This window comes from Lissotriton vulgaris, chromosome 5 (genome assembly GCF_964263255.1).
Source record: "Lissotriton vulgaris chromosome 5, aLisVul1.2, whole genome shotgun sequence".
Classification (NCBI taxonomy): Eukaryota; Metazoa; Chordata; class Amphibia; order Caudata; family Salamandridae; genus Lissotriton; species Lissotriton vulgaris.
Window position 1 is genome coordinate 451688605 of NC_141693.1, and position 26290 is coordinate 451714894.

The window sequence follows — 26290 nt, forward strand, 5'->3', positions numbered from 1 at the left end:
CTTCAAAAGGCTCAGGTCGAGGGATCGCCACTAGGCCTTACCCAAGATCTTCCAGTGAGTTATACGGCCCTGCCTTCGGGCTCGGCTATGGACATTGCTAATGAGCTGCACCCTGCGAAATCGAAACCGAAAGTGAAGACACCGGTCTCGACGCTAGTGAAAGCACTGGTGCCCCCATCGAAACTTAAAGTGCGTATTGCTTTGGTCGGCTCAAAGCCCTCGGACCTGTCGGCACCGACTAAGCAAAAGGGCGTTATCGACCCGAAGAAACAGCTCAAGGGCGTCGAGACTAAGTCTGGCACGCCGAAGACAAAGGTCAAGGCAGTCGAGCCGAACAAATCGGCGCCGAAGACTGTCGACGCCGACAAAGGGCTCAGTGATCCGAAGGTTCTCGAGACTCCGCGTCGACAAGACCAGGCCAAGAGCGGACCGACCCACGAGTCCACGTCTAGTGGTGCCTCGAAGGATTCCGTCGAGTCGACGCAGCTGTCCGCTACTTTCTCCAAGCAAGTCGCGGACTCCCTAAAGCGCATCAAGGACAAGGCCTCGAGTGTCGGCCCAAAAGATCCTCCACCTTCGAAGCCTGTCGATAAACCTCGGAAGGCGTCGACGCCCATTCACTTCACGTTGCCGCCGAAAGTGGTGCCAAAGGCTTTCGCCCCTAGAATGGCCACCAACGTGCCCGAGAAGGTGTCCTCGGTGCCGAAGTCGACAACAGTGGTCCCGGCCTTAAAGCATCGACAATCTTCATTGGAAGAACAAGAAGAACAATTTATCGATGCCGAAACAGGCAGACTTTCCCTTCATAAGCGGAAAATTGCCCCGGAACAGCCAATGTAGTCCTATAAAATTCCACTGAAGAAGAAAAAGGATTCCACTTCCACCCCTGTTCTTGTGGAACCGGTTTCTCCACATGGCCATGTCTCACCCACTTAGTCAGATGTGGACACTGGTGAAGGTGATGAGGATGAATACAGATATCCTGTCTACACTGAGCCAGATGATACCAATGAACTCTGGGCGGCTGCTGCTGACCCAGGTGATCTTCACTGTACCCCAGACACTCAGATGTATGCTGTAAAAACGTCGCCTATAGAGGATTCAGTTGCGTTTAATGCACTCATTGAAAGGGCAGCGAAGAATCATGACGTCCAGCTCCATGCTGACCCCATTGAAGTGGACTTTCTTTTTGACACCTTTTCCGTCTCGGAGAGGACTGTCAAGACTCTGCCTATGTTGAAGGGTGACTTGAAGCATGCTGGGGAGATCTTTAAGGAGCCTACGAGAGCCAGGGTGATAAACCCTAGAATTGAAAAGAAGTATAAACCGGCGCCTGGTGACCCTACTTGCATCAAGGGACAGTTGCCGTTGGACTCTCTTGTTGTTTCTAATGCCCGGAAGAGGGCTAATTCACAAACAACGGGTGATGCTCCTCCCCCAGATAAGGAATCTAAGGTGTTTGAGGCATCAGGGAAAAGGGTGGCAGCTCAAGCGGCCAATATCTGGCGCATTTCAAATACACAAGCACTTCTATCCAGGTATGACGGGGCACATTACGACACACTGGAGACCCTGTTACAGCACCTGCCAGACGAATACAAAGAGGCAGCTGAGATGCTCATCCAAGAGGGGAAGCTCATATCAAATGCTTCTATTAAATGTGTACTGGACGCGGCAGACACCGCGGCCAGAGCTATTGACACTGGTGTCCTGCTGAGACGACATGCCTGGCTCAGAATCTCAGGATTCAAGCCGGAGATACAGACCACCATTCTCAATCAGACAGTAAACCCTGATCATCTATTTGGCCCAGAGGTGGACACCACCTTGGAGAAAATCAAAAAGGACACAAACTGCTAAGTCCATGGGGGCTCTGCAGTCCCAGCAGTTCAGGGGTGGTTCTTTTTGTCGCTCAAGCACTAGAGGTGTTTCCAGAGGCCAGCTCTCCCAAACCACACAGTACTATAAAGGCGGCACGCAGACCACATACACCAAACAGTCGAGGTGGATATCGTGGAAACGGCGCCAAAGGCAGAGGTCATGGAAACAACAACTCCAGATCCTCCGCCACTAACAAACAGTGACGCCTTGTCACTGCCCCCCGACCAAGCAACACCTGTCGGGGGGGGGGGGGGAGACTTCAACAGTTCCTGCCAGTCTGGAAGTCCATCACCACAGACAGGTGGGTCACACAGCTTATACAGTACGGTTATTGTCTGGAGTTAACATCCACTCCACCCAAAATACCCCCAAGACACCGTCCTATGTCCACAGAGCATTTGCACTTATTGCAGCAGGAGGTCCTCGTCATGCTGCAAAAAGGGGCAATCGAGCTCGTGCCTGTGAAAGAAAGAGGCACAGGAGTTTACTCACTGTACTTCTAGATAGGGTCCCTCAGACCCATACTGGATCTCAGACCCCTCAATCAGTACATCCTATCGGAGCACTTTCACATGCTGACCCTGCTCAGTCAGGGGGATTTTCTCGCAACTTTAGATCTGAAGGATGCGTATTTTCATATTCCGCGACACCCGTCACACAAAAAATACCTCCGGTTCACCATCCACAACCAACATTACCAGTTCAAGGTCCTGCCTTTTGGGGTCACCACGGCACCCAGGGTGTTTACAAAGTGCCTGGCGTGTGTGGCAGCACACCTGAGGAGACAAAACATTCACGTCTACCCTTATCTGGACGACTGGCTCATCCTGGCCAAGTCGGCCCAGCAGTGTGCCGCCCACATGTCCCACACCATTCACCTTCTTCACGATCTGGGATTCTCACTGAATTACCCAAAGTCCCACCTGCAACCCGCCCACATACGGCAGTATCTGGGTGCGACGATAAACACTCTGGCAGCCACAGCACAGTCTAATTCAGTGAGGGTCAGCGGCATTCAATCGCTGATACAAAAATTCAGACCTCAACACTCGCTTCCAGCGCGAGTGTTCATGCAGTTGATAGGCATGATGGTCTCCTGCATTTCCATAGTCCCGCGCGCGAGACTACATATGCGTCCGCTTCAGGAGTGCTTAGCACGTCAGTGGACTTAGGCTCACGGACAGTTGAAAGACCTAGTGTTGGTGAGCGGTCGGGCATACAACTCTCTGCATTGGTGGAATCCACAAAACCTTTGCAAGGGACGACCGTTCAAAGAGCCTGTGCCACAGATCATTCTGACGACGGACGCTTCTCTCCAGGGATGGGGAGCTCATGTACTCCACTACACTGCGCAGGGACTATGGACACCACAGCAAAGGAAGATGCACATCAATGTTCTAGAACTGATGGCGATCTTCATGGCAATGAAAGCCTTCAAAGTACATCTGTGCAACAAGGTCGTGTTGATCCGGACAGACAACATGACTGCCATGTACTACATTCAGAAACAGGGAGGAACACACTCTCCACAGTTGTCTCATCTGGCTCAGAGCATGTGGAAGTGGGCCATTCAGAGAAACATCTTCCTCATGGCAGAACACCTCCCAGGCAAGGACAATCAGATGGCGGACCTGCTCAGCAGGTACAGCCACCAAATGCACGAGTGGGAGATACATCCATCAGTACTCCACCCGTACTTCCAAAGGTGGGGTCATCCAGAGATAGACCTGTTCGCCACAAAGGAGAACGCAAAATGCCAAAGCTTTGTCACTTATTTATTTATTTATTTATGTCATTTCTAAAGCGTGCTGCAACCCTACGGGCATCCTGGCGCTGAAAAAAGTGCAACTAAAGAAACTGAACAGCAAAGGGACAAGTGAGTGGAACAGCTCTAGGGAAGTGTAATTTTGGGGAAAAGCCAAGTCTTTATCCTTTTGTGAAAAAGCAACAGTTCGTTGGTTTTCCTAATTGCCAAGGGAAGGCTATTCCAGAGATGAGCTGCAGCTATGCTAAAAGCTCTGCCACCATGAGTAGCTTTCCTAATCCTAGGTACACTAAGGAGGTTAGTGGATTAGGAGCGGAGGGTCCGTGTGGGTTCATACCACTTGAATTTGGCCTGAAGGGGCTTAGGACCCAAACCATGCGCTGCCTTGAAGACGGTGCACAGGGATTTGAACCGGAACCTCTGATGAACGGGCAGCCAGTGCAACTCAGCTAGAGCAAGGGAGGTGGAGGACCGACGTCCTTGAGAAAGCACCATCTTTGCAGCTGCCGCCTGGATGCTCTGGAGTCTGGAAATCAGATAGGCAGGAGATTCCAGTAACAGAGCGTTGCAGTAATCCAGGCGGCTGAGGATGGTACTTCTGACCACGGTTGCTCTGGTGTGTGCTGGAAGTAAAGGCAGCAGCTTTCGAAGGCCCCGCATTAGGGCGAAGCAGCTGCTCACCTGTCTGTTGACGTTGTTCTCCAGACTCAGGTTGTCATTAAGACTGACCCCCAGATTCCGCACTGTTTTTACTGGTGCCAGTGGCTCACATGAGTCTAGAGGCCAAAAGCCAACAGGCAGGTTTCTGGCTATTCTTCCCACTTTGCATTATCTCAGTTTTGCTGCTGTTAAACTGTAGTGAATTTCTTTTTAGCCAGGTTGCCATTTTCATTATGCAGGTGTGGAAGGTCTCAAGAGATTCTGCATGGGCACCATCCAGGGAAATAATCAGCTGCGTGTCATCCGCATAGTTGATCACGCTAATGCCGTGAGCCTTGATGATGGCCATCAGGGGCTGCATATAAACATTAAAAAGGATCGGGCTAATCGCAGACCCCTGAGGGACCCCATGTGGGACCATAGCGAACTCAGACTGATACGGGGGCAATGCCACTGCCTGCCATCTATCTGACAGATAAGAGCGGAGCCAGCCAAGTGCCATACCCTGTACTCCAAAGGTTTTCAACCTAGTCAGCAGGATGTCGAGGCTCACCGTATCGAATGCGGCGGACAGGTCAAGCAGAATCAGAATTGCTGATTCTCCCCTGTCCGCCCTCATTCTTAGGTTATCCAGTACCATCAGTAATGCTGACTCGGTTCCATGGGCTGGTCTGAAACCGAATTGCTCCTCTTCAAGGATGTTATTTGTTTCCAGGAAGAGGGACAAAGACCTACTGACCAGCCGTTCCATGATCTTAACTGTGCACGGCAGGAGTGAGATAGGTCGGTAGTTCTTATGGCAATTGGGGTCCAGATTAGATTTCTTTAGCAGGGGTGTGACAACTGCTTGTTTCCACTCCCTCGGCACAATGCCTGTGCCGAGGGATTGGACACATAGCTGGCGGAGTACAGGAAAAAATTCAGCCCCAAATTCTTTAACTATTTTATGGGGTAGAGGATCCAATGGGGATCCAGATGTTACATTGAGGGCTAATTGCGCGAACTCTTGTTCTGCGGGGGTAACAAATTTATCCAGGATAGCCCCTGGTACTAGGTGTTCATCCATTTCTTCATTCTTCTTTCCATTCTCCATGCTGCTTTGGTGCTGCATTATGGAGGGGGGCCACCAGGTTTCCACACCCACAGTCGCAAGGCAATGCGATATGAATTAACTGGTCAGGCAAATTTGCGTACGCTTTTCCCCCAGCACCTCTAATACCGCTGGTGGCATGCAAGCTGAAGCAGCACTCGATGACTCTCATCCTGGTTGCTCCATGGGCACGCCAACTATGGTACACCACATTTCTGGGACTGTCCGTGGTACCGCATCAAAGGCTGCGCCTCACACCCAGGCTTTTGACGCAGAGCCATGGCGACATTCAGCATCCAGATCCACAACAGCTCAACCTGGCGATCTGGCTCCTGAGGTCTTAGTTTGGCTACCTCAACTTACCTCCTGACTGTATGGACATCATCCGGGAGGCAAGGAAGCCCACCAACAGAGCATGCTATGCGGCGAAGTGGAAGCGGTTTGTCATTTATTGTGCAGACCACAACATTAACCCGCTGGATGCATCTATTCAAAACCTCATTTGTTATCTCTTACATCTGTACAAATGTAATCTGGCCTATGCTTCCATTTGCATACATTTATATGCAATGGCTGCTTATCTCCCACAGCACCTCTCACTTTTCAGGGTGCCTGCCATTAAAGCCTTTCTGGAAGGACTCAAAAGAGTCATTCCTCCGCGGACGCCACCAGCTCCCGAGTGGAACCTCAATGTGGTCCTCCCCAGGCTGATGGGTCCCCCTTTTGAACCACTGCATTCCTGCGAGATTCAGTTCTTGACATGGAAAGTGGCTTTTCTTATAGCGATTACGTCGCTACGACGAGTTAGTGAACTCCCGGCACTAACTATCCAAGAGCCATTTATTCAGATTCATTCTAACAGGGTGGTGCTTCGCACTAACCCTAAATTCCTTCCTAAGGTAGTTTCCCAGTTCCATATCAACCAGACTATAGAACTACCTGTGTTCTTCCAAAATCCAGAGTGTCTTGCGGAGAGAATGCTCCACACACTTGACGTCAAAAGGGCCCTCATGTACTACATTGATCGGACCAAAGATTTTCGGAAGACTAAACAACTATTTGTTGCCTTTGCGCCACAACACAAAGGTAACCCCATTTCCAAGGCTGGTATAGCCAAGTGGATCGTTAAATGTATTCAGATCTGCTATCAGAAAGCCAAGCGCACTCTCACCATTCCACTGCGGGCCCACTCCACCCGAAAGTTGGGGGCCTCCATGGCTTTCCTTGGAAATATTCCTTTGGAAGACATATGTAGAGCAGCCACATGGTCTACCACACACACATTTACAAAACATTACTGTGTTGATGTGTACTCCAAACAGCAGGCAGCTGTAGGGCAGGCTGTTCTAAAAACACTTTTCCAAACTGCTGCAGCTGGCACGGGCGGCCGCCGTTAATGGAGGGACTGCTATGTATTCTATGCACAGATATGAATTCAGCAGCCCACATGCCTCGAACCGAATATGCTACTTACCAGTATGCATCTGTTCTTGGCATGTAGGGCTGCTGACATTAATATCGCCCGCCCTCCTCCCCGGCGCCTGTAGCGGCTGCAGCATTCACACATACTTCTGGCATGGTCATCATTCACGTAGTTTCACTCCATCTTGGCCACAATGGCTAAAAACAATCTGAGGATGGAGTCGATGCCCATGCGCACTGAAGTCCAGGGGAGGAGCCACCTATCTCGTGATACTTCGAAGACTCTTCCAGGACAACAATGTGAGATCATCCGGACCCAACACTAGGCGGCGATCTATGCACAGATATGAATGTCACCAGCCCTACATGCCAAGAACAGATGCATACTGGTAAGTAGCATATTCGTTTTTTACCGAGCTGGTTAAGTCTCAAGGTCATGGGAAGAGACGAGTTACTTAGTAGTATACACTGAATTTCGGGTGTACTTTCCTAAATATTCGGAAGTCTTGCTTGGCAGTGTGTATGTATGATCATGATAATTAACAATTGATATTATAAAAACGATTCACTAATTGTGGAGACTGAAAATGGTATTACCCCAAAGACAATTAAATTTACTCTTTTCGGACACTCCATGGGGGGCAGTTTTTTGATATATACCGATTGTTTTTTTTTATCGAGCGAGGCGACTATGTCACAATAAGTGCTGCAACCCTTAGGGGTCTTCCCTGGTCACCATGCTCTGGGCACCTCGGGTATTTACTAGGGGCTGATAGGTGGCAAGAGATGCCAATTGGGTTTGGAAGGAACACGGGCCCTGGGCACCCTTGTTGGCAGGAGCCCTGGGCACACTCAGTCAAAGCACATCAGCAGTTCAGGAAAAAAGTGGGGGCATCCCAATGCAAGAAAAATGGCACTTTCTCACAGGCAGTCACTGAGAACACCATTGCAAAATGGATAGCCCAGACTATCCAAGTGTCTCAAGAAGGCTGGCATGCAACTGGAAACAAAGCCAAGATCACCAAGAAGGGAGCAGCCTTAGCAAACGTTCTGTTAAGTGATTTGCCTTGCAACCCCATGGTAATCGGTCCACACATTCACAAAGCATTGCTCTTTGCTAACATTCACAAAGCATTGAGTGCATATCCAAGTGAATAGAGAATCGAAAGTAGGACAGAGTACAGCTGTGGTTGGATTTGAAATTAGGTTTAGTGTTTTAGTAAACAAAATGGCTACAAAATCGATGCACGGCAGATTAATATAAAAACTATTCACAATTCAAAACTAAATGGTTAACTTAACGGTAGGAGTAGTTTTGCAACTTGATTCATTTTCTGGATTGACAGGCGACCCACCTGCCTCCCGGAATGAGGCGAGACAATGGAGGTCAGGACAAGTTCGAAATAAGACCGGGAAGTCTATGAGCTAGAATAAACAATCTCCAGGGAAAACAAATCTGGAGATGGCGATCGTGCACAGGGTCTTTCAAGATTAGCATCTAATATCTGGAGAAGGATGAATTAGTCACCAAATAGTGGCAACCTGTGAGAGAGTGCCTCTTTTGACCTGATTAGCTGCCACTTTTTGCCTGGACGTTGATGTGGTTTTGATTGTGGTGCACAGGGTCCCTGCCAATGGGGTCCCCTGTGCCAGTGCGGTTTCCCTAAAAACTATTCCCCAGTTGGCCCTTCAGGCCTCCTGCAAGTCCCTAGTAAAAGGTACCTGGGTACCAAGGACATTAGGACTGAAGAGCGATCCCCTAGACAATCACTACATCATGGATAGCCTGTTGCAGACAAAACAGTTGACATGGCACACTTTCTGTGTTCCATGCCTGCTACCACTGCCTCTGATATAGGCAAGTATAGTAATTACTTGCAACAGTTTCCGGCACTAAAAATGGACACGGATGTGGGTCCAGCATCTAAGCGCTCTGTGCCTGTGACCCACCCTGCCGCCGGAACAGGTTCCAAGTTACTATACAACAGTATAGGTCATTGACCTGAGAACGTGGTACGTAGATTTCACTTGACCGCGTAGTGTAGATGGTGTTTACTTTGATCCTGAAGAGGTGCCCAGATCCCACTGACCCTAAAGGCACAAAACATGTTGATCAACCGAGAGTAGGGCATATATAACTAGACATATTGCATCTAGTTCACTGCCACTCTCTACTTTTTAATCGGGCAGTTTACCTTCTGAATAAATGACTGTTAGGACTAACTGACCTGTTTTAAATTATTTTTTCCTAAATCTACACACACGGGGCCCCTCACCCCCACTGCACCCACCGGCAGGAACAAAAGATCCCTGCTAAAGAGCCCTGGATTGGGAGCCCGTCAGGTATTGCAGCGCCGACCTGACTAGGGGCAGGCTCCTATGATGAAGCATGACACCTAGTTTGCTGGGTGTGTGAGAGCCCTAGTTCCGAAAAGGGGAATTCCGCCTTTCACTTTATCATGTGTATGGTTATGTGTGACCACTCGCATCTTGCAGCATCTCTCCTTTGTCTTGGACTCTAGAGGAACTTCGTACCTTTAAACCATAACCTGCATATTTTCTTCTCTGCGCAGAGAATCCAAATGTATGAATCTGGCTTCAAAACAAGTTACTTTGTAAAAAAAAAATGTAATCTTAGAGAGGGCCAGATGTGTAATGTCTTCCTCTCCATGAGGAGGGGCAGCACAAATAACTGCAAAGTAACAAAAAAATAATTTAAAGCTGGTACACATGAATGAAACGAAATGCTGTTTGATCTGATGCTATTATTAGCAAAAACAATGGCCCAACCCGAAATAGATTGGCTCAATGAATCAGTACTCACAGTTAATCATTTTTTGTGACTGAATGAGTGTTAGAATTAATCACCTCTTGTAGATTTAATCAAACCACTTAAAAAGCATCCACCTCGAGAAAACTAATTTATTCAAACAGGAGTTTTAATGAATTGCTCCAACACAGCGAGAAGATTTCATATATACATTAATACAAATTTCCAAAAACGAACGGTAACAAAGAGAGCAGCGTGCTTCTACAAGGGTGCCGGAAAAAAGAAAGAAGTGATTTTGAAAGAAAGGGTGTAAGCTTCAACAGAATAGTGACATAGGGTTATTTTTAAAGTTGAAAGAACAGTGCTGTACAAAATTCAGCAAATTATGTAATAAGGCCACTGATTGCTTATTTCTCTTTTAGCATTTATATATTCTTTAACTGGCATGTATAATGTTTGAAAAGACAAACATTATACATGCCAGTTAAAGAATGTATAAATGCTAAAAGAGAAATAAGCAATCAGTGGCCGTATTACATAATTTGCTATGTCACTATTCTGTTGAGGCTTACACCCTTTCTTTCAAAATCACTTCTTCTTTCTTTTTTCCGGCACCCTTGTAGAAGCACGCTGCTCTCTTTGTTACCGTTCGTTTTTGGAAATTTTTATTAATGTATATATGAAATCTTCTCGCTGTGTTGGAGCAATTCATTAAAACTCCTGTTTGAATAAATTAGTTTTCTCGAGGTGGATGCTTTTTAAGTGGTTTGATTAAATCTACAAGAGGTGATTAATTCTAACACTCATTCAGTCACAAAAAATGATTAACTGTGAGTACTGATTCATTGAGCCAATAATCTATTTCGGGTTGGGCCATTGTTTTTGCTAATAATTTCGATTACCCAGGTCCAACAACCGTTTTTGGGTTACCCCATTTCTATAATGGTTTGATCTGATGCTAGCGTGTAGAGAGACATGGTCTACTCCTACAATTTGTTTTAAAGTAAAATGAGATGCACTTTTTTGTCCAGCCACTAGATGGTAGGAGTATGTAAAGCATGGAATTCTAGAATGTATTCAAGCTGCAAAAGCTGTCCTGGTGTTGTACCTTTAGATGCAATACAGTGATGTGTTGTGAAACTAATTAAGCGGATTTACATTTGGTATGCTGCTAAAATGTTATGACCACCTATTTTTATGTTAATTTTTCACTAAAGTTGTGACTATTTGACTGTTAACACAGAGCTTTTTGTGTTTTCAGGAAAAGCAGCGTTATTGTGGCAGCTGACGAGAGCACTATAAGCTGGGGGCCATCTCCTACCTACGGGGAGTTGGTAAGTGGTCCTGTTAATGTCACGTGATGGCCTTAGTGTGGCATGATGCATACAATAAACTAATCCCTGCTCTGTGCAGAACGCTAAACAGCACTGACCTCCCCACTCCCAATAAGTCCATTAAGTACCTCTTTAGCCTTATTACTTAATGCACAAGGCTTTCTGCTGCATCAATCCCACTGAAATGTGTTATTTGTGTTTTTACCTTTTTCTGGGATTACCCTCATCAGGACCCATTTTGTTTTTTAGGGATATGGGGAAAGCAAAGCCAAATCTTCCACGACAGCACAAGAAGTGAAGACACTGGATGGCATTTACATAGAGCAGGTGAGCAGAATGACTTTTAATTACCTTTGATGCCTGGCCACTTGTCAGAAATGCATTAGGAATGGACTGGTGCATTTTTTTAAATGTAGAATGAATTCAATTTTTTTTTTTTTTTAGCTGTCAACCCCATTTCTTTAAACATTTATAAGCTTTCCTACCCATTGCAGAATTACCCAGTAATGTTATGACCGATTAATCTAACAAACGTAAGCTTTGTACTCTTAGAGTTCAATTCAACTATTCTTGTTCCTCCTACATGTATGTCAACACAGGCTTCCGAGTTTGTAGAAAATTGTCTTTTGTAACATGGGATATCTGCCTTTCCCATAGTATGTGAACGAAGTCTCTGCCTTATGGTAAGTGAAAACATTACCAGTCAAGGTTTTCCCCTTCGTTATTACAGCCCCAAAAGGGTATTTACATATGTCTGGTGTCCTGCACAGAAACACCATTCATGTGTTTCTGTGCTTTGACTACTGGCTGAGAGAAAACTGCAGCAAGCAGTTTTGCCTAGCACGCTCTTGGCTAGCAGTGTCCCTGCTTCAGACTAGATTTTACCATCCACGTAACCTGGCACTAGGCAGGTCGCTCCTCTCACCGCCATGCAGCCCCCCTGTGTGCCTTGAGCCAGCTGCTGCTGGCGCTCTCATTTGATTTGTGCCCGCTTGGTATTTCCTGCATTCTGCATTCCGCTCTGCCAATTGCTAGGACTGTGTTTATTCTCTTATCTTGCTCGTGTTTCTGATTTTCCACCAGCACTGTTGTCCCTTGTGCCCCTATTTTTGTCGTCTTACCCCCGCCCTCTCCCCCCCCTCCGTTTTCCCCGCCCCCCCCTTCTTTCCCACTCGCTGCCCCTCTCCCGCCTATCTGCTGCTCCTCCCTCCCACATCTCCTCATATGGAGGCGGAGTGACTTAGGAAAGCCTGTCTGCGCCCGTCCGTGCCTGGATACCACAACACCTGTCTCCGATACAACTCCAGCGCCCTCAACACACACTATGCCGGACGATCACGCACCTGCTGCCTGGCCGCCCCAAAGCGCACCCAAGGACCCTTCTACTACTGGAACTGCAGCTTCACCGGCATCCGGCCCGCCAACCCACCTACCGAAGAACCCAACTTCCTCAGATGCATCCTGTCAACACCTGCTCTGGCAGCAAACACGCCGTCTAACTCTGGGACCTACTCGACACCAACGCCCCAGACCTTGCCTTCCTGACGGAGACCTGGCTGAACCCCTCCTCTGCACCCAACATCGCCATAGCCATCCCAGAAGGCTACAAGATCACCCGCAAGGACTGCACCAACGGAGTAGGAGAGGAATTGCCATTGACCACAGGAACACCCTCAAAATCTCAACATAAACAGACGACGCCCTCAGCACCGCCGAATACCTGCACTTCCAGATCCACACCCACCCCAACCCTCAGAGGCACCCTTGTCTACAGACCTCCCAGACCCCGACCGCAGTTCAGTGACTCCATCAGTACACACACCCTCGCCTCCACGGACTAAATCCTCCTATGGGACCTGAACTTCCATCTCGAGAACCACGACGACTCCAACTCTTCTACCCTGATCGCCAACCTCTGACTTGTGCAACTCGTCCCAACACCCTCCCACTCCTCCGGCCACACACTTGACCCCATCTTCTCAGCAAGGTTCCACGTCTTCAACCGCACCACCAACCTCCACTGGACCGACAACGGTTGCATCCACCTCACCTTCTTGAAACCCACCACACACCACCGCACCCAGCAGATGCCTCGCTGCCGCTGGAGCAAAGTCACTGAAGACCAGCTAACCACCACCCTCGCCCAGATTCCACCAACAGACCCAACGCCGCAGCCCGTCACCTCAGACAGTGGATCAACGACTGCGCCAACACCCTCACACCGCTCAAGAAGCCCTCCAACACCCACACCAACAAGAAAGCCAGCTAGTTCACCGAATACCCCCAGGCCTCCAAGCGCTCCTGCCAAAAACTCAGAAAAAAACTGGATCCGTGAACGAACACCAGTAAGCAACACAGCCCTCGAACATCACCACCTCATCAGATCCGCCAAAAGGACCGCCTAGACAACAATGCACACAACAGCAAATAGCTCTTCAGCATAGTGAAGGAACTCTCCAACCCCAGCTCTAACATCAACGACCTCCCACCTTCACAAGACCTGTGATACTCGCTGGCCACCTTCTTCCATCGCAAGATCAGACATTCATGACCGCTTCAACGCCGTCGCCACCCAGACAACCACTGAGCCCCCCGCACCCACGACCACCACCCGCACCAACCGCCTGCTCTACTGGACCAAAATCAACGAAGACGACGACATCAAGATCATGAACACCATCAACTCCGGATCCCCGGAAGACCCCTGCCCACACCACATCTTCAACAAAGCCAGCAGCACCATTGCACCCCATCTCCGCAAAAGCATCAACTTCTTCTTCGAGACTGCGACCTTCCCGGAGAGCTGGAAGCACGCAGAGATCAACGCCTTACTCCCGAAACCCAAGGCGGACCCCAAGGACCTCAAGAACTTCTGAACCATCTCCCTGCTCAGGTCATCGAAAAGGCCCCCTACCAACAACTGTCCAGCTTCTTCGAGGAGAACAGCATCCTGGACCCTTTCCAGTCCGGGTTTCACAGCAATCATAGCACCGAAACTGCCCTCCTCATCGCCACTGATGACATTTGGACCTTGATTGACCATGGAGAAACCACAGCCCTCAGCCCCTTGGACCGGTCAGCTGCCTTCTACACGGTCTGCACACTACGAACACGCCTCCACGACGCCGGAATCCAAGAGAAGGCCCTGGACTGGACCACCTCCTTCCTCTCAAGCAGAACACAGAGCGTCTGCCTCCCAATCCCCCCCCTCCCCTTTCCGAAGCCACTGAGATAATCTGCATACCCCAGGCTCATCTCTCAGCCCAACGTTGTTCAATGTCTACATGGCACCGCTCGCCCACGACGGCATGAGCTCAACATTATCTCCTACGCCGACAACACCCAGCCGATCATCTCCCTCACTGAAGACCCCCACACCGCCAAAACCAACCTCCACGAAGGAATGAAGGCCGTCGCTGACTGGATGAGGACCAGCCAGCTGAAGCTGAACTCTAACCAGACGGAGGTCCTCAGATCCACCCCCTCTGCCTGGGACAACACCTGGTGGCTGACTGCACTAGGAGCTCCCCCTCCCCCTACACCTACCGACCACGCACGCAACCTAGGGGTCATCCTCGACTCTACCCTTTCCATGACGAAGCAGGTCAACGCCGTCTCCTCCTCCTCCTGCTTCAACACCCTCCGCAAGCACGGTCACCCAGGCCCTCGTCAGTCTAGACTGGACTACGGAAACTCAATCTAATCAGGAGCCCAGGCAAAACTCCTGAAACCGCTCCAACTCATCCAGAACACCGCCGCACGCCTGATCCTCGATATCCCTCGCCGCAGCCACACCCTACCCCACCTGAGAGACCTGCACTGTCTCCCTGTCAATAAGAGGATAACCTTCAAACACCCTCCCATCGACCTGCGGCTGACCTTCAGAAGACTTCTTCCCACCCCCCCCTACCCCTCCTGCAGTAGTAGGTCCGACCATTTCCTCTCCTTCCTGCTCTTGTGATGAGAGCTGGGATGCTTCAGTGTCCTTCATGCTTCTAGCGGTTTATGGTTTACAGCTACCATTCTGGCTGGCCTGTTGCCTTCCCTCTGGGTACCTCTGGGAACCTCTTCCTTGGTTTCCTTGGGCCCTCTGGGCTTCTTCTTGTTCCTCTGCCTGTCCTGGGGTTGGGTGGAAACTCTGTTGCCCTGGGGGTGGAGTGGGGGTGCTTCGGCCTCTGTCCTTGCCCTTTGTTCCTCTGTTGTGAGTGTATGGGCCTCCACTCTTCCTCCTACATCCCTTCTGGGGCTGCTGACGTTTGACTTGTCGGGGTCCTCTTGCCTGGTAGGGACGAGGTTGCCTCCTTGGTCTACAGGTCTGGTCCCCTGTGGGCCGTCTGTCCTGCCAGACTGGTGGAGTCCTTTCGCAGACCCTCCTTCCCTGTGGGTATTACTAGGGTATCTATTATACGTGAAGGAATCTGTGGCTAGTAGTCTCTATCAGATGTAAGAGTTACTTACCTTCGGTAAGCATGTATCTGGTAGAGATTATTCTAGCCGCAGATTCCTTCACGTCCCGTCAGTCCTCCCCGTTCTGCGAGGACCCCTGGGCTGGTCCTCAGTACTCTCCTCCCGGTGGGGGGGCCATGTCCTCTGTGAGTACCTTCTTTTGCTCTTGACGGTGGCTCCGTCTGGTTGCTGTTCTTCCCCCGACTTTGGTTCTGGGAAGGTGGGGTTCTGGTGCTCCTGTGCCCCGCTGATCTCTCCCTTCCTCTTGCTGCTAGGGGCCTGGCCCCCTCTACCACCTCTGAGTTGGGGCCCTCGGGTCGTGCCTTACCCTTGTTTCTTGGGGGGTGGAAGCCCTCTAGGCTAGGGTGGTTGTTGTCTGGTTGGTTGTTCCTGCTTGTTGGGACTGTCTCCCCTTCCTTTCTTTCGGGGTGTGGTTGTAGGCCTGCTGTATGTCATGTCTTTAACGCAGGTTCCCCGTCTCTGGGGGAGAGGTGGGGTGTTGCTGTCTATGTATTGGCAGGGTGGCTGCCCAGTGCTTTGCTCTGTTCTTCCTCTCTCTGCCCTTGGACACTTCGGTGTTTCACTGTGTCTATGGGGTTTTTTGTTTGTATACTCTTTTGCACACTGTGCCCATGTTCCCACAGTTTTTTATTTGGTGGCTCCGCGTTGTGATGCGGAAAAGTTCTGCGAAGAAAACCGACGTAGGCGCGCTGGGGTGGGGCTTAAGTGGCCTCGCTGATGTCACGTACGCGGACGACGCCTGTGTGGAGTCGCGTGATGTCGCCCCGGCGGGCAGGGATGCTGTGGCAAAAAAGTTTCCGGAATAAGTCTCACGCCTGGCGATAATTCTAAGTGAAGGAATCTGCGGCTAGAATTGTCTCTACCAGATACATCATTATCAAAGGTAAGTAACGTGTACATTAGTGCACATGGTTTGCCACAATGATGTATCCTTTCCAAGTACTCCAGAAAGCGTTTGTGCGGCTAAAGTGTAACGTTTAAAGTCCGGATCCGCTATACTACATACTTTGCAGTATGTGCAATGCCACAAATCTGTAGCGTGCCTCAAAAGGGGACTCCTAAACTGACAAGCACGGATATCGAAAGTGTTCGCTTGCAAGGGGCGTATTGGAGAACAGCACGTTAAAAAGAGCACTGGAATCCATGGGTAAATGAATTAAAACAAATAGCCACAAAGTTACTGGCAGCACAATGGAAAGTTGCAAGTGCCTAGATAAAGTGCATTACGCAGGCCGTGTCTCTCACTTACCTCTCCGTTGGTACCCTGGACTTCTCACGAGCTGTAACCGGAGGTAACTGACCGCGAGGAAGAGGTTCCTTTCTATACCTTATGGAGGATACTCCCTGGATTCAGGTGTTACAACTTGGTCATAAGCAAACGTCGCGTGAAAATGACGTCATTATTAATAGGACTACAAAAGAGTCTTAATCATGGGAAATGTAGTTTAATGCAGTGAAACTACAAAAACAAAGTTTAGGTTGTCCCCCAAGGAAGACCTTTCTTAAAAGTAATTACAATTTAGTGATGTCACAACAGTGATCATTGATCGAAATATGCAGGGAGATTTACACAAATACCAAAAGCGTATCGAAAAGATTATTTAATTCAATTAACCTTTTATACATTTTCTAACAATTGCAGCCTGACAACGAACATACTACTAAGATTCTGAGATGGATTGGTAGTTGTATATGAAACACCTTTTGCTTAATATATGGATAATTGAAATACCGTATATAACAGAAATTCAACGTAACAAATCATCAAATTTATAGTCACAAAAATTTGGCATATAAGCAAAACTTTGTTGGATGTCAATGTTTCGGTCCCACGTTGGTCTATAAGATCCTCAGGACCATCATCAGGACGATAGTGTTGAACATCTAAATCTAGTATAAAAAGAATATATCCTTAACATCCCTGCATGTATAAAAAGGTTTTGCCTGCTGAACGCAAAAAGACAAAAATGGTGAAACACACCCACAGTGTCAGCATAAACTCCATATGCCCAAGTACAAAAAACCATGCCACCACACAATTGTGTGCCCAATATATGTGACTTTATCACCACTGGACTATAACATTTAAAACTCACATTTCAGGGCTCACTCAGTCAAAGTACATCAACAGTTGGGCAGAAAGTGGAAGCAACCATGCAAGAAGAGGGCACTTCAGTCACTTCCTGTACAACAAAAGGCTTCTTGGCCACCACTGCCTTCTCTCCATGGTGGGCACCTGGACTCTGCTTTGAATTCCCCGCCATCGCCCTGCACTGAAAGCACAAACCTAGCCTTTCGGCTCTGCTCCCAGCCAAGACAACTCCTGTTTGGCTCCTAAACTGTTGGCACTGAAAGAGAAGCCAACTTAGGTATCAACTTTCAGCATCAAAACAAAAATCTGCTCCTCAAACCCTTACACAGCCCATTTTACTAACTATGCAAGACCGACTCGACCCAAAGCAAAATAAAATACACATTTATCCAGAGACTGGACGCATTAGAACAACCTGCATCCGTATCCTCTTCCATAAGGAAAACTTGTTTCCAACAGGACATTCATGAGAAAATACATTTCAATACAGACATAACTACCGCATCCACCTATATACCATTTGGTACCTCATTAATCTCAAACCATCTACCTCAGTGTTCTCCTCACACAGACCCAGACGTATATTTCAGGGGGTGATAATTCAGCTCACCAGACTTCTGGTACGATTGATATAGATCCTCCACGAGGTACAGATCCTGATCTTTATCCTGCGCAACAATCACCTCCAGATAACACCTCCTACCAAGATCTTCTAGCTAGAGCAGCTGCATATCGTGGGGTCACTTTACATAAAGAAGCCTTAGAGAATACATTTTATTTGAAACATTTGGGAATACACACAGAACATCTGTCTCATCCTGTGTTAAAGGGTATTATGCGTCATGCAGATGATATTTTTAAAGACCCTACTCGGGGACACATTATTCCACCTTGGGTGGATAAAGTATAAACCACAATCTGTACTAATTTTTATTAGCGGTCTGCTTCCACCTGATTCATTAGTTGTCTAATGCTTTTAAAAGAGCAAACTCGCCAGCCACAGGTGAGGCACCACCACAAGGAGTCAACTCATAGATGCCTCTGGCAAGAGTTGCTGCACAATCAGCCAATCATTGGCTGATAGCCAATACACAGGGTCTGCTCTCCAGATACGTCAGAGCTCACTGGGATGAAATGGAGGAATTACTTCAATATCTCCCAGAGGAGCATAAGAAAAAGGATCAGGAGTTGGTTCAAGAGAGAATTTATTTCCAACTCCTCCATCAGGAGTGCACTAGATGCTGCCGACACAGCTGCCAGAGAGATTAATACCAGTGGCCTCCTAAGCAGGCATGCATGGTTATATGTATATATGTGTGTATGTGTGTATATATGTGTATATGTATATGTGTATATATATATATATATATATATATATATATATATTTTTCAAATCAGACGTTCAGCAGACATTACTAAATGCCTTTTTCTAGAAACTGCATCTCTTCAGCCCACAAGTGGATGAGGCCTTAGAGAAATTGAAAAAGATACAGAAGTGGCTGAACCCATGGGAGCACTTCAGACACCCACCAACAGAGGCTCCTCTCGTTGCTCGTTTTATAGAGGAGTACCAAAAAACACTTTTCGCAGAAGCCTCCACATCCTCGTACAGGACACCAGGTTTGAGGCATGTGGGCTGCTGAATTCATATCTATGCATAAATCGCCGCCTAGTGTTGGGTCCGGATGATTGCACATTGTTGTCCTGGAAGAGTCTTCAAAGTATCACGAGATAGGTGGCTCCTCCCCTGGACTACAGTGCGCATGGGCATCGACTGCATCCTCAGATTGTTTTTTTCCGCCATTGGGTTTGGATGTCTTTGGGTTCCCTCTAGTCGAAATCGATAGGAAACTTTCTTGAGACCAAAAGGTCTTTAGTCTAATACGTCGGTATAGTCTTGCGTTCGGTCTCAGTTCTTCCAGCTGTTCCGAGCCGGATTCTCTACACCTGCGTGCTCTCGGCGCGGAAGGGCCAGTCGACGCTCCAGGCCTATCGACCGTCCATCATGGACCGAAGTCCATTCAAGAGATGTCCCGTCTGCAACTCGAAGTATCCCCACATCGACGTCCACCCGGTGTGCAACAAGTGTCTGTCGCCGGACCACGATGAAGCCAAGTGTATGGCTTGTTCACGCTTCAGGTCCAACAAGACGCTTAAGCTTCGAGCTGCGCGCCAGGAGGCCCAGCATGCCGCACCGGCGCCTGTGGACATCTTCGATGCAGGGGATGTCTAGGACGAATCTATCCAGGACATTACCGAGTCGAACCCCGCGTCGGACGTAGACTACGACGCGGATGCAGAGATGTTCGAGGCCGAAGAAGTAGTCGACTAGGTAGGAGACTACGACGGGGCCCTCGGGCCATGGAGGATAGCTCGGATGAGGAGCTTCCTCAAACTGACTCTGGGGCCGTGCCAATTCATGAGGCTCGGGTCGAGGGATCGCCTTCGGGCCTTACCCAAGTTCGCACTATGGGTTCTACGGCCCCGCCTTCGGGCTCGGCCACGGACATTGCTGCCGAGCCACTCCCTGGAAAACCGAAAGTGAAACCTACGGTCTCGACTCCAGACACTGCGCAGGTGCCGTCCTCAAAACCGAAAGTGCGCATCGCTTTGGTCGGCTCCAAGGCCTCTGAGCCCTCGGCGCCAAAGAAGCAGAAGGTGGCCGTCGAGCCAAAGGCTCTAGTCAAGGGCGTCGAGACGAAGTCTGCCGCACCGAAGACTAAAGTAAAGGTGGTCGAGCCGAGCGCGTCTGCGCCGAAGGCGGTCGACGCCGGCAAAAGCCTCAGCGGCCCGAAGAAGGCTATCGGCGATCCGAAGAAAGCTCTGTGACCCGTGGAAACTGCTGGATGACCCGAAGGTTCTCGCGACTCCGCGTCAGCAGGACAAGGGCACGGCGCCCTGAGAGTCGACTCCAGGTGTGGCCTCGAGGGATTCCATTGAACCGGCGCGCTCATCCGCCGCGTTCACCAAGGAGGTGACGTACTCCCTGCAGCGCATCAGGGACGGAACCGCGTCGGCCGGTCCGAAGGATCCTCCACCTACGAAACCGGTGGAGAAACCACTAAAGGCGTCCACGCCCATTCGTTTCACGTTGCCGCCAAAGACGGCGCCGAAGGCTTTCGCTCCTAAGGCAGTCACCAGCGTGCCCGAGAAGGTCTCCTCGGCACCGAAGTAGTCAGTGGTGGTCCCAGGCCCACATCCTCGACTACCTTCAGTGGAAGAGCATCAGGAACACTTCATCGATGCCGAAACGGGCAGGCTTTCCCTCCACAAGCGGAAAATCGCCCCTGAACGCCCAATGGAGTCTTACAAGATCCCTCTCAAGAAAAAGGAGGACTCTGCTTTCACTCCCGTTCTGGTGGAACCACTTTCCCCACAGACTCATAATGTTTCGCCCACTTACTCTGATGTGGACGCTGGTGAGGGGGATGATGAGAATGAGTACAGTTATCCTGTCTATACAGACCCTGAGGATACTAACGAACCCTGGGCCGCTGGTGGTGACCCATCGGATCCTCAATCAGGACAAGACCCTCAACTGTTTTCTGCAAAAACGTCCCCTACAGAAGACTCCGCTGCCCGTTCAATGAGGGCATTGAAAGCTGCAAACAATCACAACGTCCAGCTCCATGCTGACCCTGTGGATGTCGACTTCCTTTTTGATACCTTCTCAGTCTCAGAAAAAACTGTTAGGATCTCAGTAGCATGCTTTAAAACACCTTTCAGCATAGGCAGAGTCTTACCAGGGCGAGGGTGATAAACCCTAGGATTGACAAAGTACAAGTCGGCACCTACTCATCCTACCTACATCAAAGGACCGTTGCCTCTAGACTCCCTTGTTGTCTCGAAGGCCCGGAAGAGGGCTAATTCTCAGACTACGGGTGATGCTCCTCCCCCAGACAAAGAATCCAAGGTCTTTGAGGCCTCTGGGAAGAGGCTAGCAGCACAGGCAGCCAACATCTGGCGCATTTCTAACACAAGCGCTGCTGGCGCGCTATGACCGGGCACACTACGACACACTGGAGACCCTGTTGCAGCACCTGCCTGATGAATACAAGGAGGCGGCTGAGATGCTGATTCCGGAAGGGAAGCTGATCTCTAACGCTTCAATTAAGTGGGCTCTGGACGCGGCTGATACCGCCGCCAGGGCTATAAACACTAGTGTTATGCTGCGGCGACATGCCTGGCTGAGAATCTGGATTTAAGCCAGAGATCCAAACCACCATTCTTAACCAAACGGTCAACCCGGATCACCTGTTTGGCCCGGAGGTTGACACCACCCTAGAAAAAATTAAAAAGGACATGGAGACTGCGAAATCCATGGGTGCCTTACAGTCCCAGCAGTTTCGGGGTGGGTCTTTTCGTCGCTCAAACACTAGAGGCGTTTCAAGGGGCCAGTCCACGCAGTACTACAAGGGCAACACTCAGTCCACATACACCAACAAGAGTCGAGGTGGATATCGTGACAACAGCGCCAAGGGCAGAGGTCGTGGAAACCGCTCCAGATCCTCTGCCACCAGCAAACAGTGACGCCTTGTCACTGCTCCCCGACCACACAACACCGGTCGGGGGGAGACTCCAGCAGTTCCTGCCGGTCTGGAAGTCCACCGCCACAGACAGGTGGTTCAGGAAACTTATTCAATACGGTTATTGTCTGGAGTGAACTTCCACTCCACCCAACATGCCCCCAAAAAACCGTCCTATGTCGGCCGAGCATTTGCACTTATTGCAGCAGGAAGTCACCGTTATGCTGCGAAAAGGAGCAATAGAGCTCGTGCCTATGCAAGAAAGAGGCACAGGGGTCTACTCCCTGTACTTCTTAATACCAAAGAAGCACGGGTCCCTCCGGCCCATCCTGGACCTCAGGCCACTCAACCATTACATCCTGTTGGGGCACTTCCATATGCTGACCCTGCAGCAAGTGCTCCCGTTGCTCAGTCAGGGGGATTTTCTCGCAACTTTAGACGTAAAGGATGCGTACTTTCACATTCCACTGCACCCTTCCCACAGGAAATACCTCCGGTTCACCATCCAAAACCAGCACTACCAGTTCAAGGTTTTGCCTTTCGGTGTCACCAAGGCACCCAGGGTGTTCATGAAGTGCCTGGCGACAGTGGCGGCGCATCTCAGGAGACGGAACATTCACGTCTACCCTTATCTGGAAGACTGGCTCGTCCTGGCAAAGTCAGCCCAGCAGTGTGCCGCCCACATGTCCCACACCATTCACCTCCTGCACGATCTGGGATTCTCACTGAATTACCCAAAATCCCACCTCCAGCCCGCCCACATACGGCAGTATCTGGGTGCGACTATAAATACTCTGGCGGCCACAGCACAGCCGAATTCAGTGATTCAGCAGCATTCAATCGCTGATACAAAAATTCAGACCTCAACACTCACTTCCAGCAAGAGTGTTCATGCAGTTGATAGGCATGATGGTCTCCTGCATTTCCATAGTCCCGCACGCGAGATTACATATGCGCCCGCTTCAGGAGTGCTTAGCACGTCAGTGGACTCAGGCTCATGGGCAGTTAAAAGACCTAGTGTTGGTGAGCGGTCGGGCATACAACTCTCTGCATTGGTGGAATCCACGAAACCTTTGCAAGGGCCGACCGTTCCAAGAGCCTGTGCCACAGATCATCCTGACAACGGATGCCTCTCTCCAGGGATGGGGAGCTCATGTACTCCATTACACAGTGCAGGGACTATGGACGCAACGGCAACGGAATATGCTCATCAATGTTCTCGAACTGATGGCAATCTTCATGGCACTCAAAGCCTTCAAAGTACATCTGTGCAACAAGGTCGTGTTGATCCGGGCGGACAACATGACAGCCATGTACTACATTCAAAAGCCGGGAGGAAAACACTCTCCGCAGCTGTCTCATCTGGCTCAGAGCATGTGGAAGTGGGCCATTCAGAGGAACATCTTCCTCATAGCGGAACACCTCCCGGGCAAGGACAATCAGATGGCGGACCTGCTCAGCAGGCACAGCCACCAGATGCACGAGTGGGAGATACATCCATCAGTAGTCCAACCGTACTTCCAAAGGTGGGGTCATCCAGAGATAGACCTGTTCGCCACAAGGGAGAACGCAAAATGCAAAAGCTTCGCCGCCAGGTTCCCACAGTCGCAGGGCAATGCGATATGGATGAACTGGTCAGGCAAATTTGCGTACGCTTTTCCCCCAGCACCAATGATACCGCTGGTGGCACGCAAACTCAGGCAGCACTCGTTGACTCTCATCCTGGTTGCTCAAACGTGGGCTCGCCAACCATGGTACACCACGTTTCTAGAGCTGTCCGTGGTACCGCATCAGAGGCTACGTCTCACACCCAGCCTTCTGACGCAGAGCCATGGCGACATTCAGCATCCAGATCCTTATCAGCTCAACCTGGCAATCTGGCTCCTGAAGTCCTAGAGTTTGGCTACCTGCACTTGCCTTCTGACTGTTAGGACATCATTCGGGAGGCAAGGAAGCCCACCACCAGAGCATGCTATGCGGCAAAATGGAAGCGGTTTGTCATTTATTGTGCAGACCACAACATTTACCCGCTAGATGTGTCTATTCAGAATATCATCTGTTACCTTTTCCATCTGTACCAATGTAATCTGGCCTATGCTTCCATTCGCATACATCTATCTGCAATGGCCGCTTATCTCCAGAACAGGCAGCACCTCTCACTCTTCAGAGTGCCTGCCATTAAGGCCTTTCTAGAAGGACTCAAACGAGTCATTCCTCCGGACTCCACCAGCTCCGGAGTGGAACCTCAATGTGGCCCTCACCCGGCTGATGGGTCCTCCCTTTGAACCACTGTGTTCCTGCGAGATTCAATTCTTGACGTGGAAAGTGGCTTTCCTCATAGCGATTACATCGCTGCGGCGAGTTAGTGAGCTGCAAGCACTAACTATCCAAGAGCCATTTATTCAAATTCATTCTAACAGGGTGATGCTTCGCACTAACCCTAAATTCCCTCCTAAAGTTGTGTCTCAATTCCATATCAACCAGACTATTGAATTGCCTGTTTTCTTCCAAAATCCTGAGTCATTGGCGGAGAGAATGCTCCACACCCTTGACGTCAAGAGGGCCCTGATGTATTACATCGATAGGACCAAGGATTTTAGGAAAACTAAACCACTCTTTGTTACCTTTGTGGTGTGGTGCAAAGGCAACAAAGAGTGGTAACACCATTTCCAAGGCTGGTATTGCTAGGTGTATTGTTAAGTGTATCCAGATCTGCTATCTGAAAGCCAAGCGTACTCTCACCATTCCACTGAGGGCCCACTCCACCAGAAAGTTGGGGGCCTCCATGGCATTCCTTGGAAATATTCCTTTGGAAGACATATGTAGAGCAGCCACATGGTCTACCACACAAACATTTACAAAGCATTATTGTGTTGATGTGCACTCCAAACAGCAGACAGCTGTAGGGCAGGCTGTTCTAAAACCACTTTTCCAAACTGCTGCAGCTGGCACGGGCGACCGCCCTTAATGGAGGGACTGCTATGTATTCTATGCACAGATGTGAATTCAGCAGCCCACATGCCTCGAACCGAATATGCTACTTACCAGTATGCATCTGTTCTTGGCATGTAGGGCTGCTGATATTCATATCGCCCGCCCTCCTCCCCGGCGCCTGAAGCAGCTGCAGAATTCACACATACTTCTAGCATGGTCATCATTCACGGAGTTCCACTCCATCTTGGCCACAATGGCTAAAAACAATCTGAGGATGGAGTCTATGCCTATGCGCACTGTGGTCCAGGGGAGGAGCCACCTATCTCGTGATACTTCGAAACTCTTCCAGGACAACAATGTGCGATCATCCGGACCCAACGCTAGGCGGCGATCTATGCACAGATATGAATGTCAGCAGCCCTACATGCCAAGAACAGATGCATACTGGTAAGTAGCATATTCGTTCTAGCCTCTCTAACCAGAGGCTTTTACATGGCAACTATAGGGGTAACAACTCCAAAAGTCTGGGTAAAGGCGCACTATCCTGTACCGCCCCATCTGGAAACTCCACAATCCTAATCCTGCCCCTTATCTCTTCTCCCCCCCCCGTCCCCCCCCCCCCCCCCCCCCCCCCCCCCTTCATTATCCTACGACTGTGTGGGTCAACTGCAGCAGTTTCTTTCCACTTGCCAATCAAAAACTTCAGACAAGTGGTTGTTTTGAATTACCTAACCTGGTTATTGACCGGAGCGCCTGAGCAATCCTCCCAATATTCCACCTATCACTCACAGGCTTTGTCTTGAACATCAATAACTTCTCAAACGGGAAGTACAAGCTCTATTAATCAAAGTATCCATAGAGCCAGTTGCAGTACAAAATCCGGGGTCGGGGTTTAGTCCCTGGACTTTCTCATTTCCAAAAAAGGACTGACCTCAAAGGCCTGTTTTAGATTGCAGGCCCCTAAACCACTACATACTGTTAGAGCACTTCATATGGTCAAGCTTCAACAAGTAATTCCACTTAATACGGCAGTCGACTTCATTACTGCACTAGACTTGGAGGACTCCTATTTTCACGTCCCTATTCACCTAGCTCATCACTAATATCTTAGATTTGTTATAGAAGGAAAGCTATTCAATCAATTCAAGGTCCTTCTCTTCGGAGTCACTAGAGCACCCAGTGTTCACCAAATTCTCAGCAGTGGTAGCAGCCCATCTAAGAAGACAACAAATTAATGTATTTCAATATCTAGACGATTGGCTTATCAAAGTCTGCATACACAATCTGCGTCAACAACCCACTCTGACTACCATAATCTCCTACATCAGTTGGGATTCAGAATCAACACT

General features: G+C 49.4%; 1 protein-coding gene across 1 annotated transcript in view; it reads left to right on the forward strand.

Annotated features, from left to right (window-relative positions):
* RCC2 (regulator of chromosome condensation 2) overlaps window positions 1–26290 on the forward strand; it is a 119707-nt gene that overhangs the window by 87743 nt on the left and 5674 nt on the right. The window contains exons 11-12 of the mRNA XM_086921883.1: window positions 10850–10922; window positions 11172–11249. Coding sequence (XP_086778009.1) covers window positions 10850–10922; window positions 11172–11249 — 151 coding nt within the window. The remainder of the gene's footprint in view (window positions 1–10849; window positions 10923–11171; window positions 11250–26290) is intronic.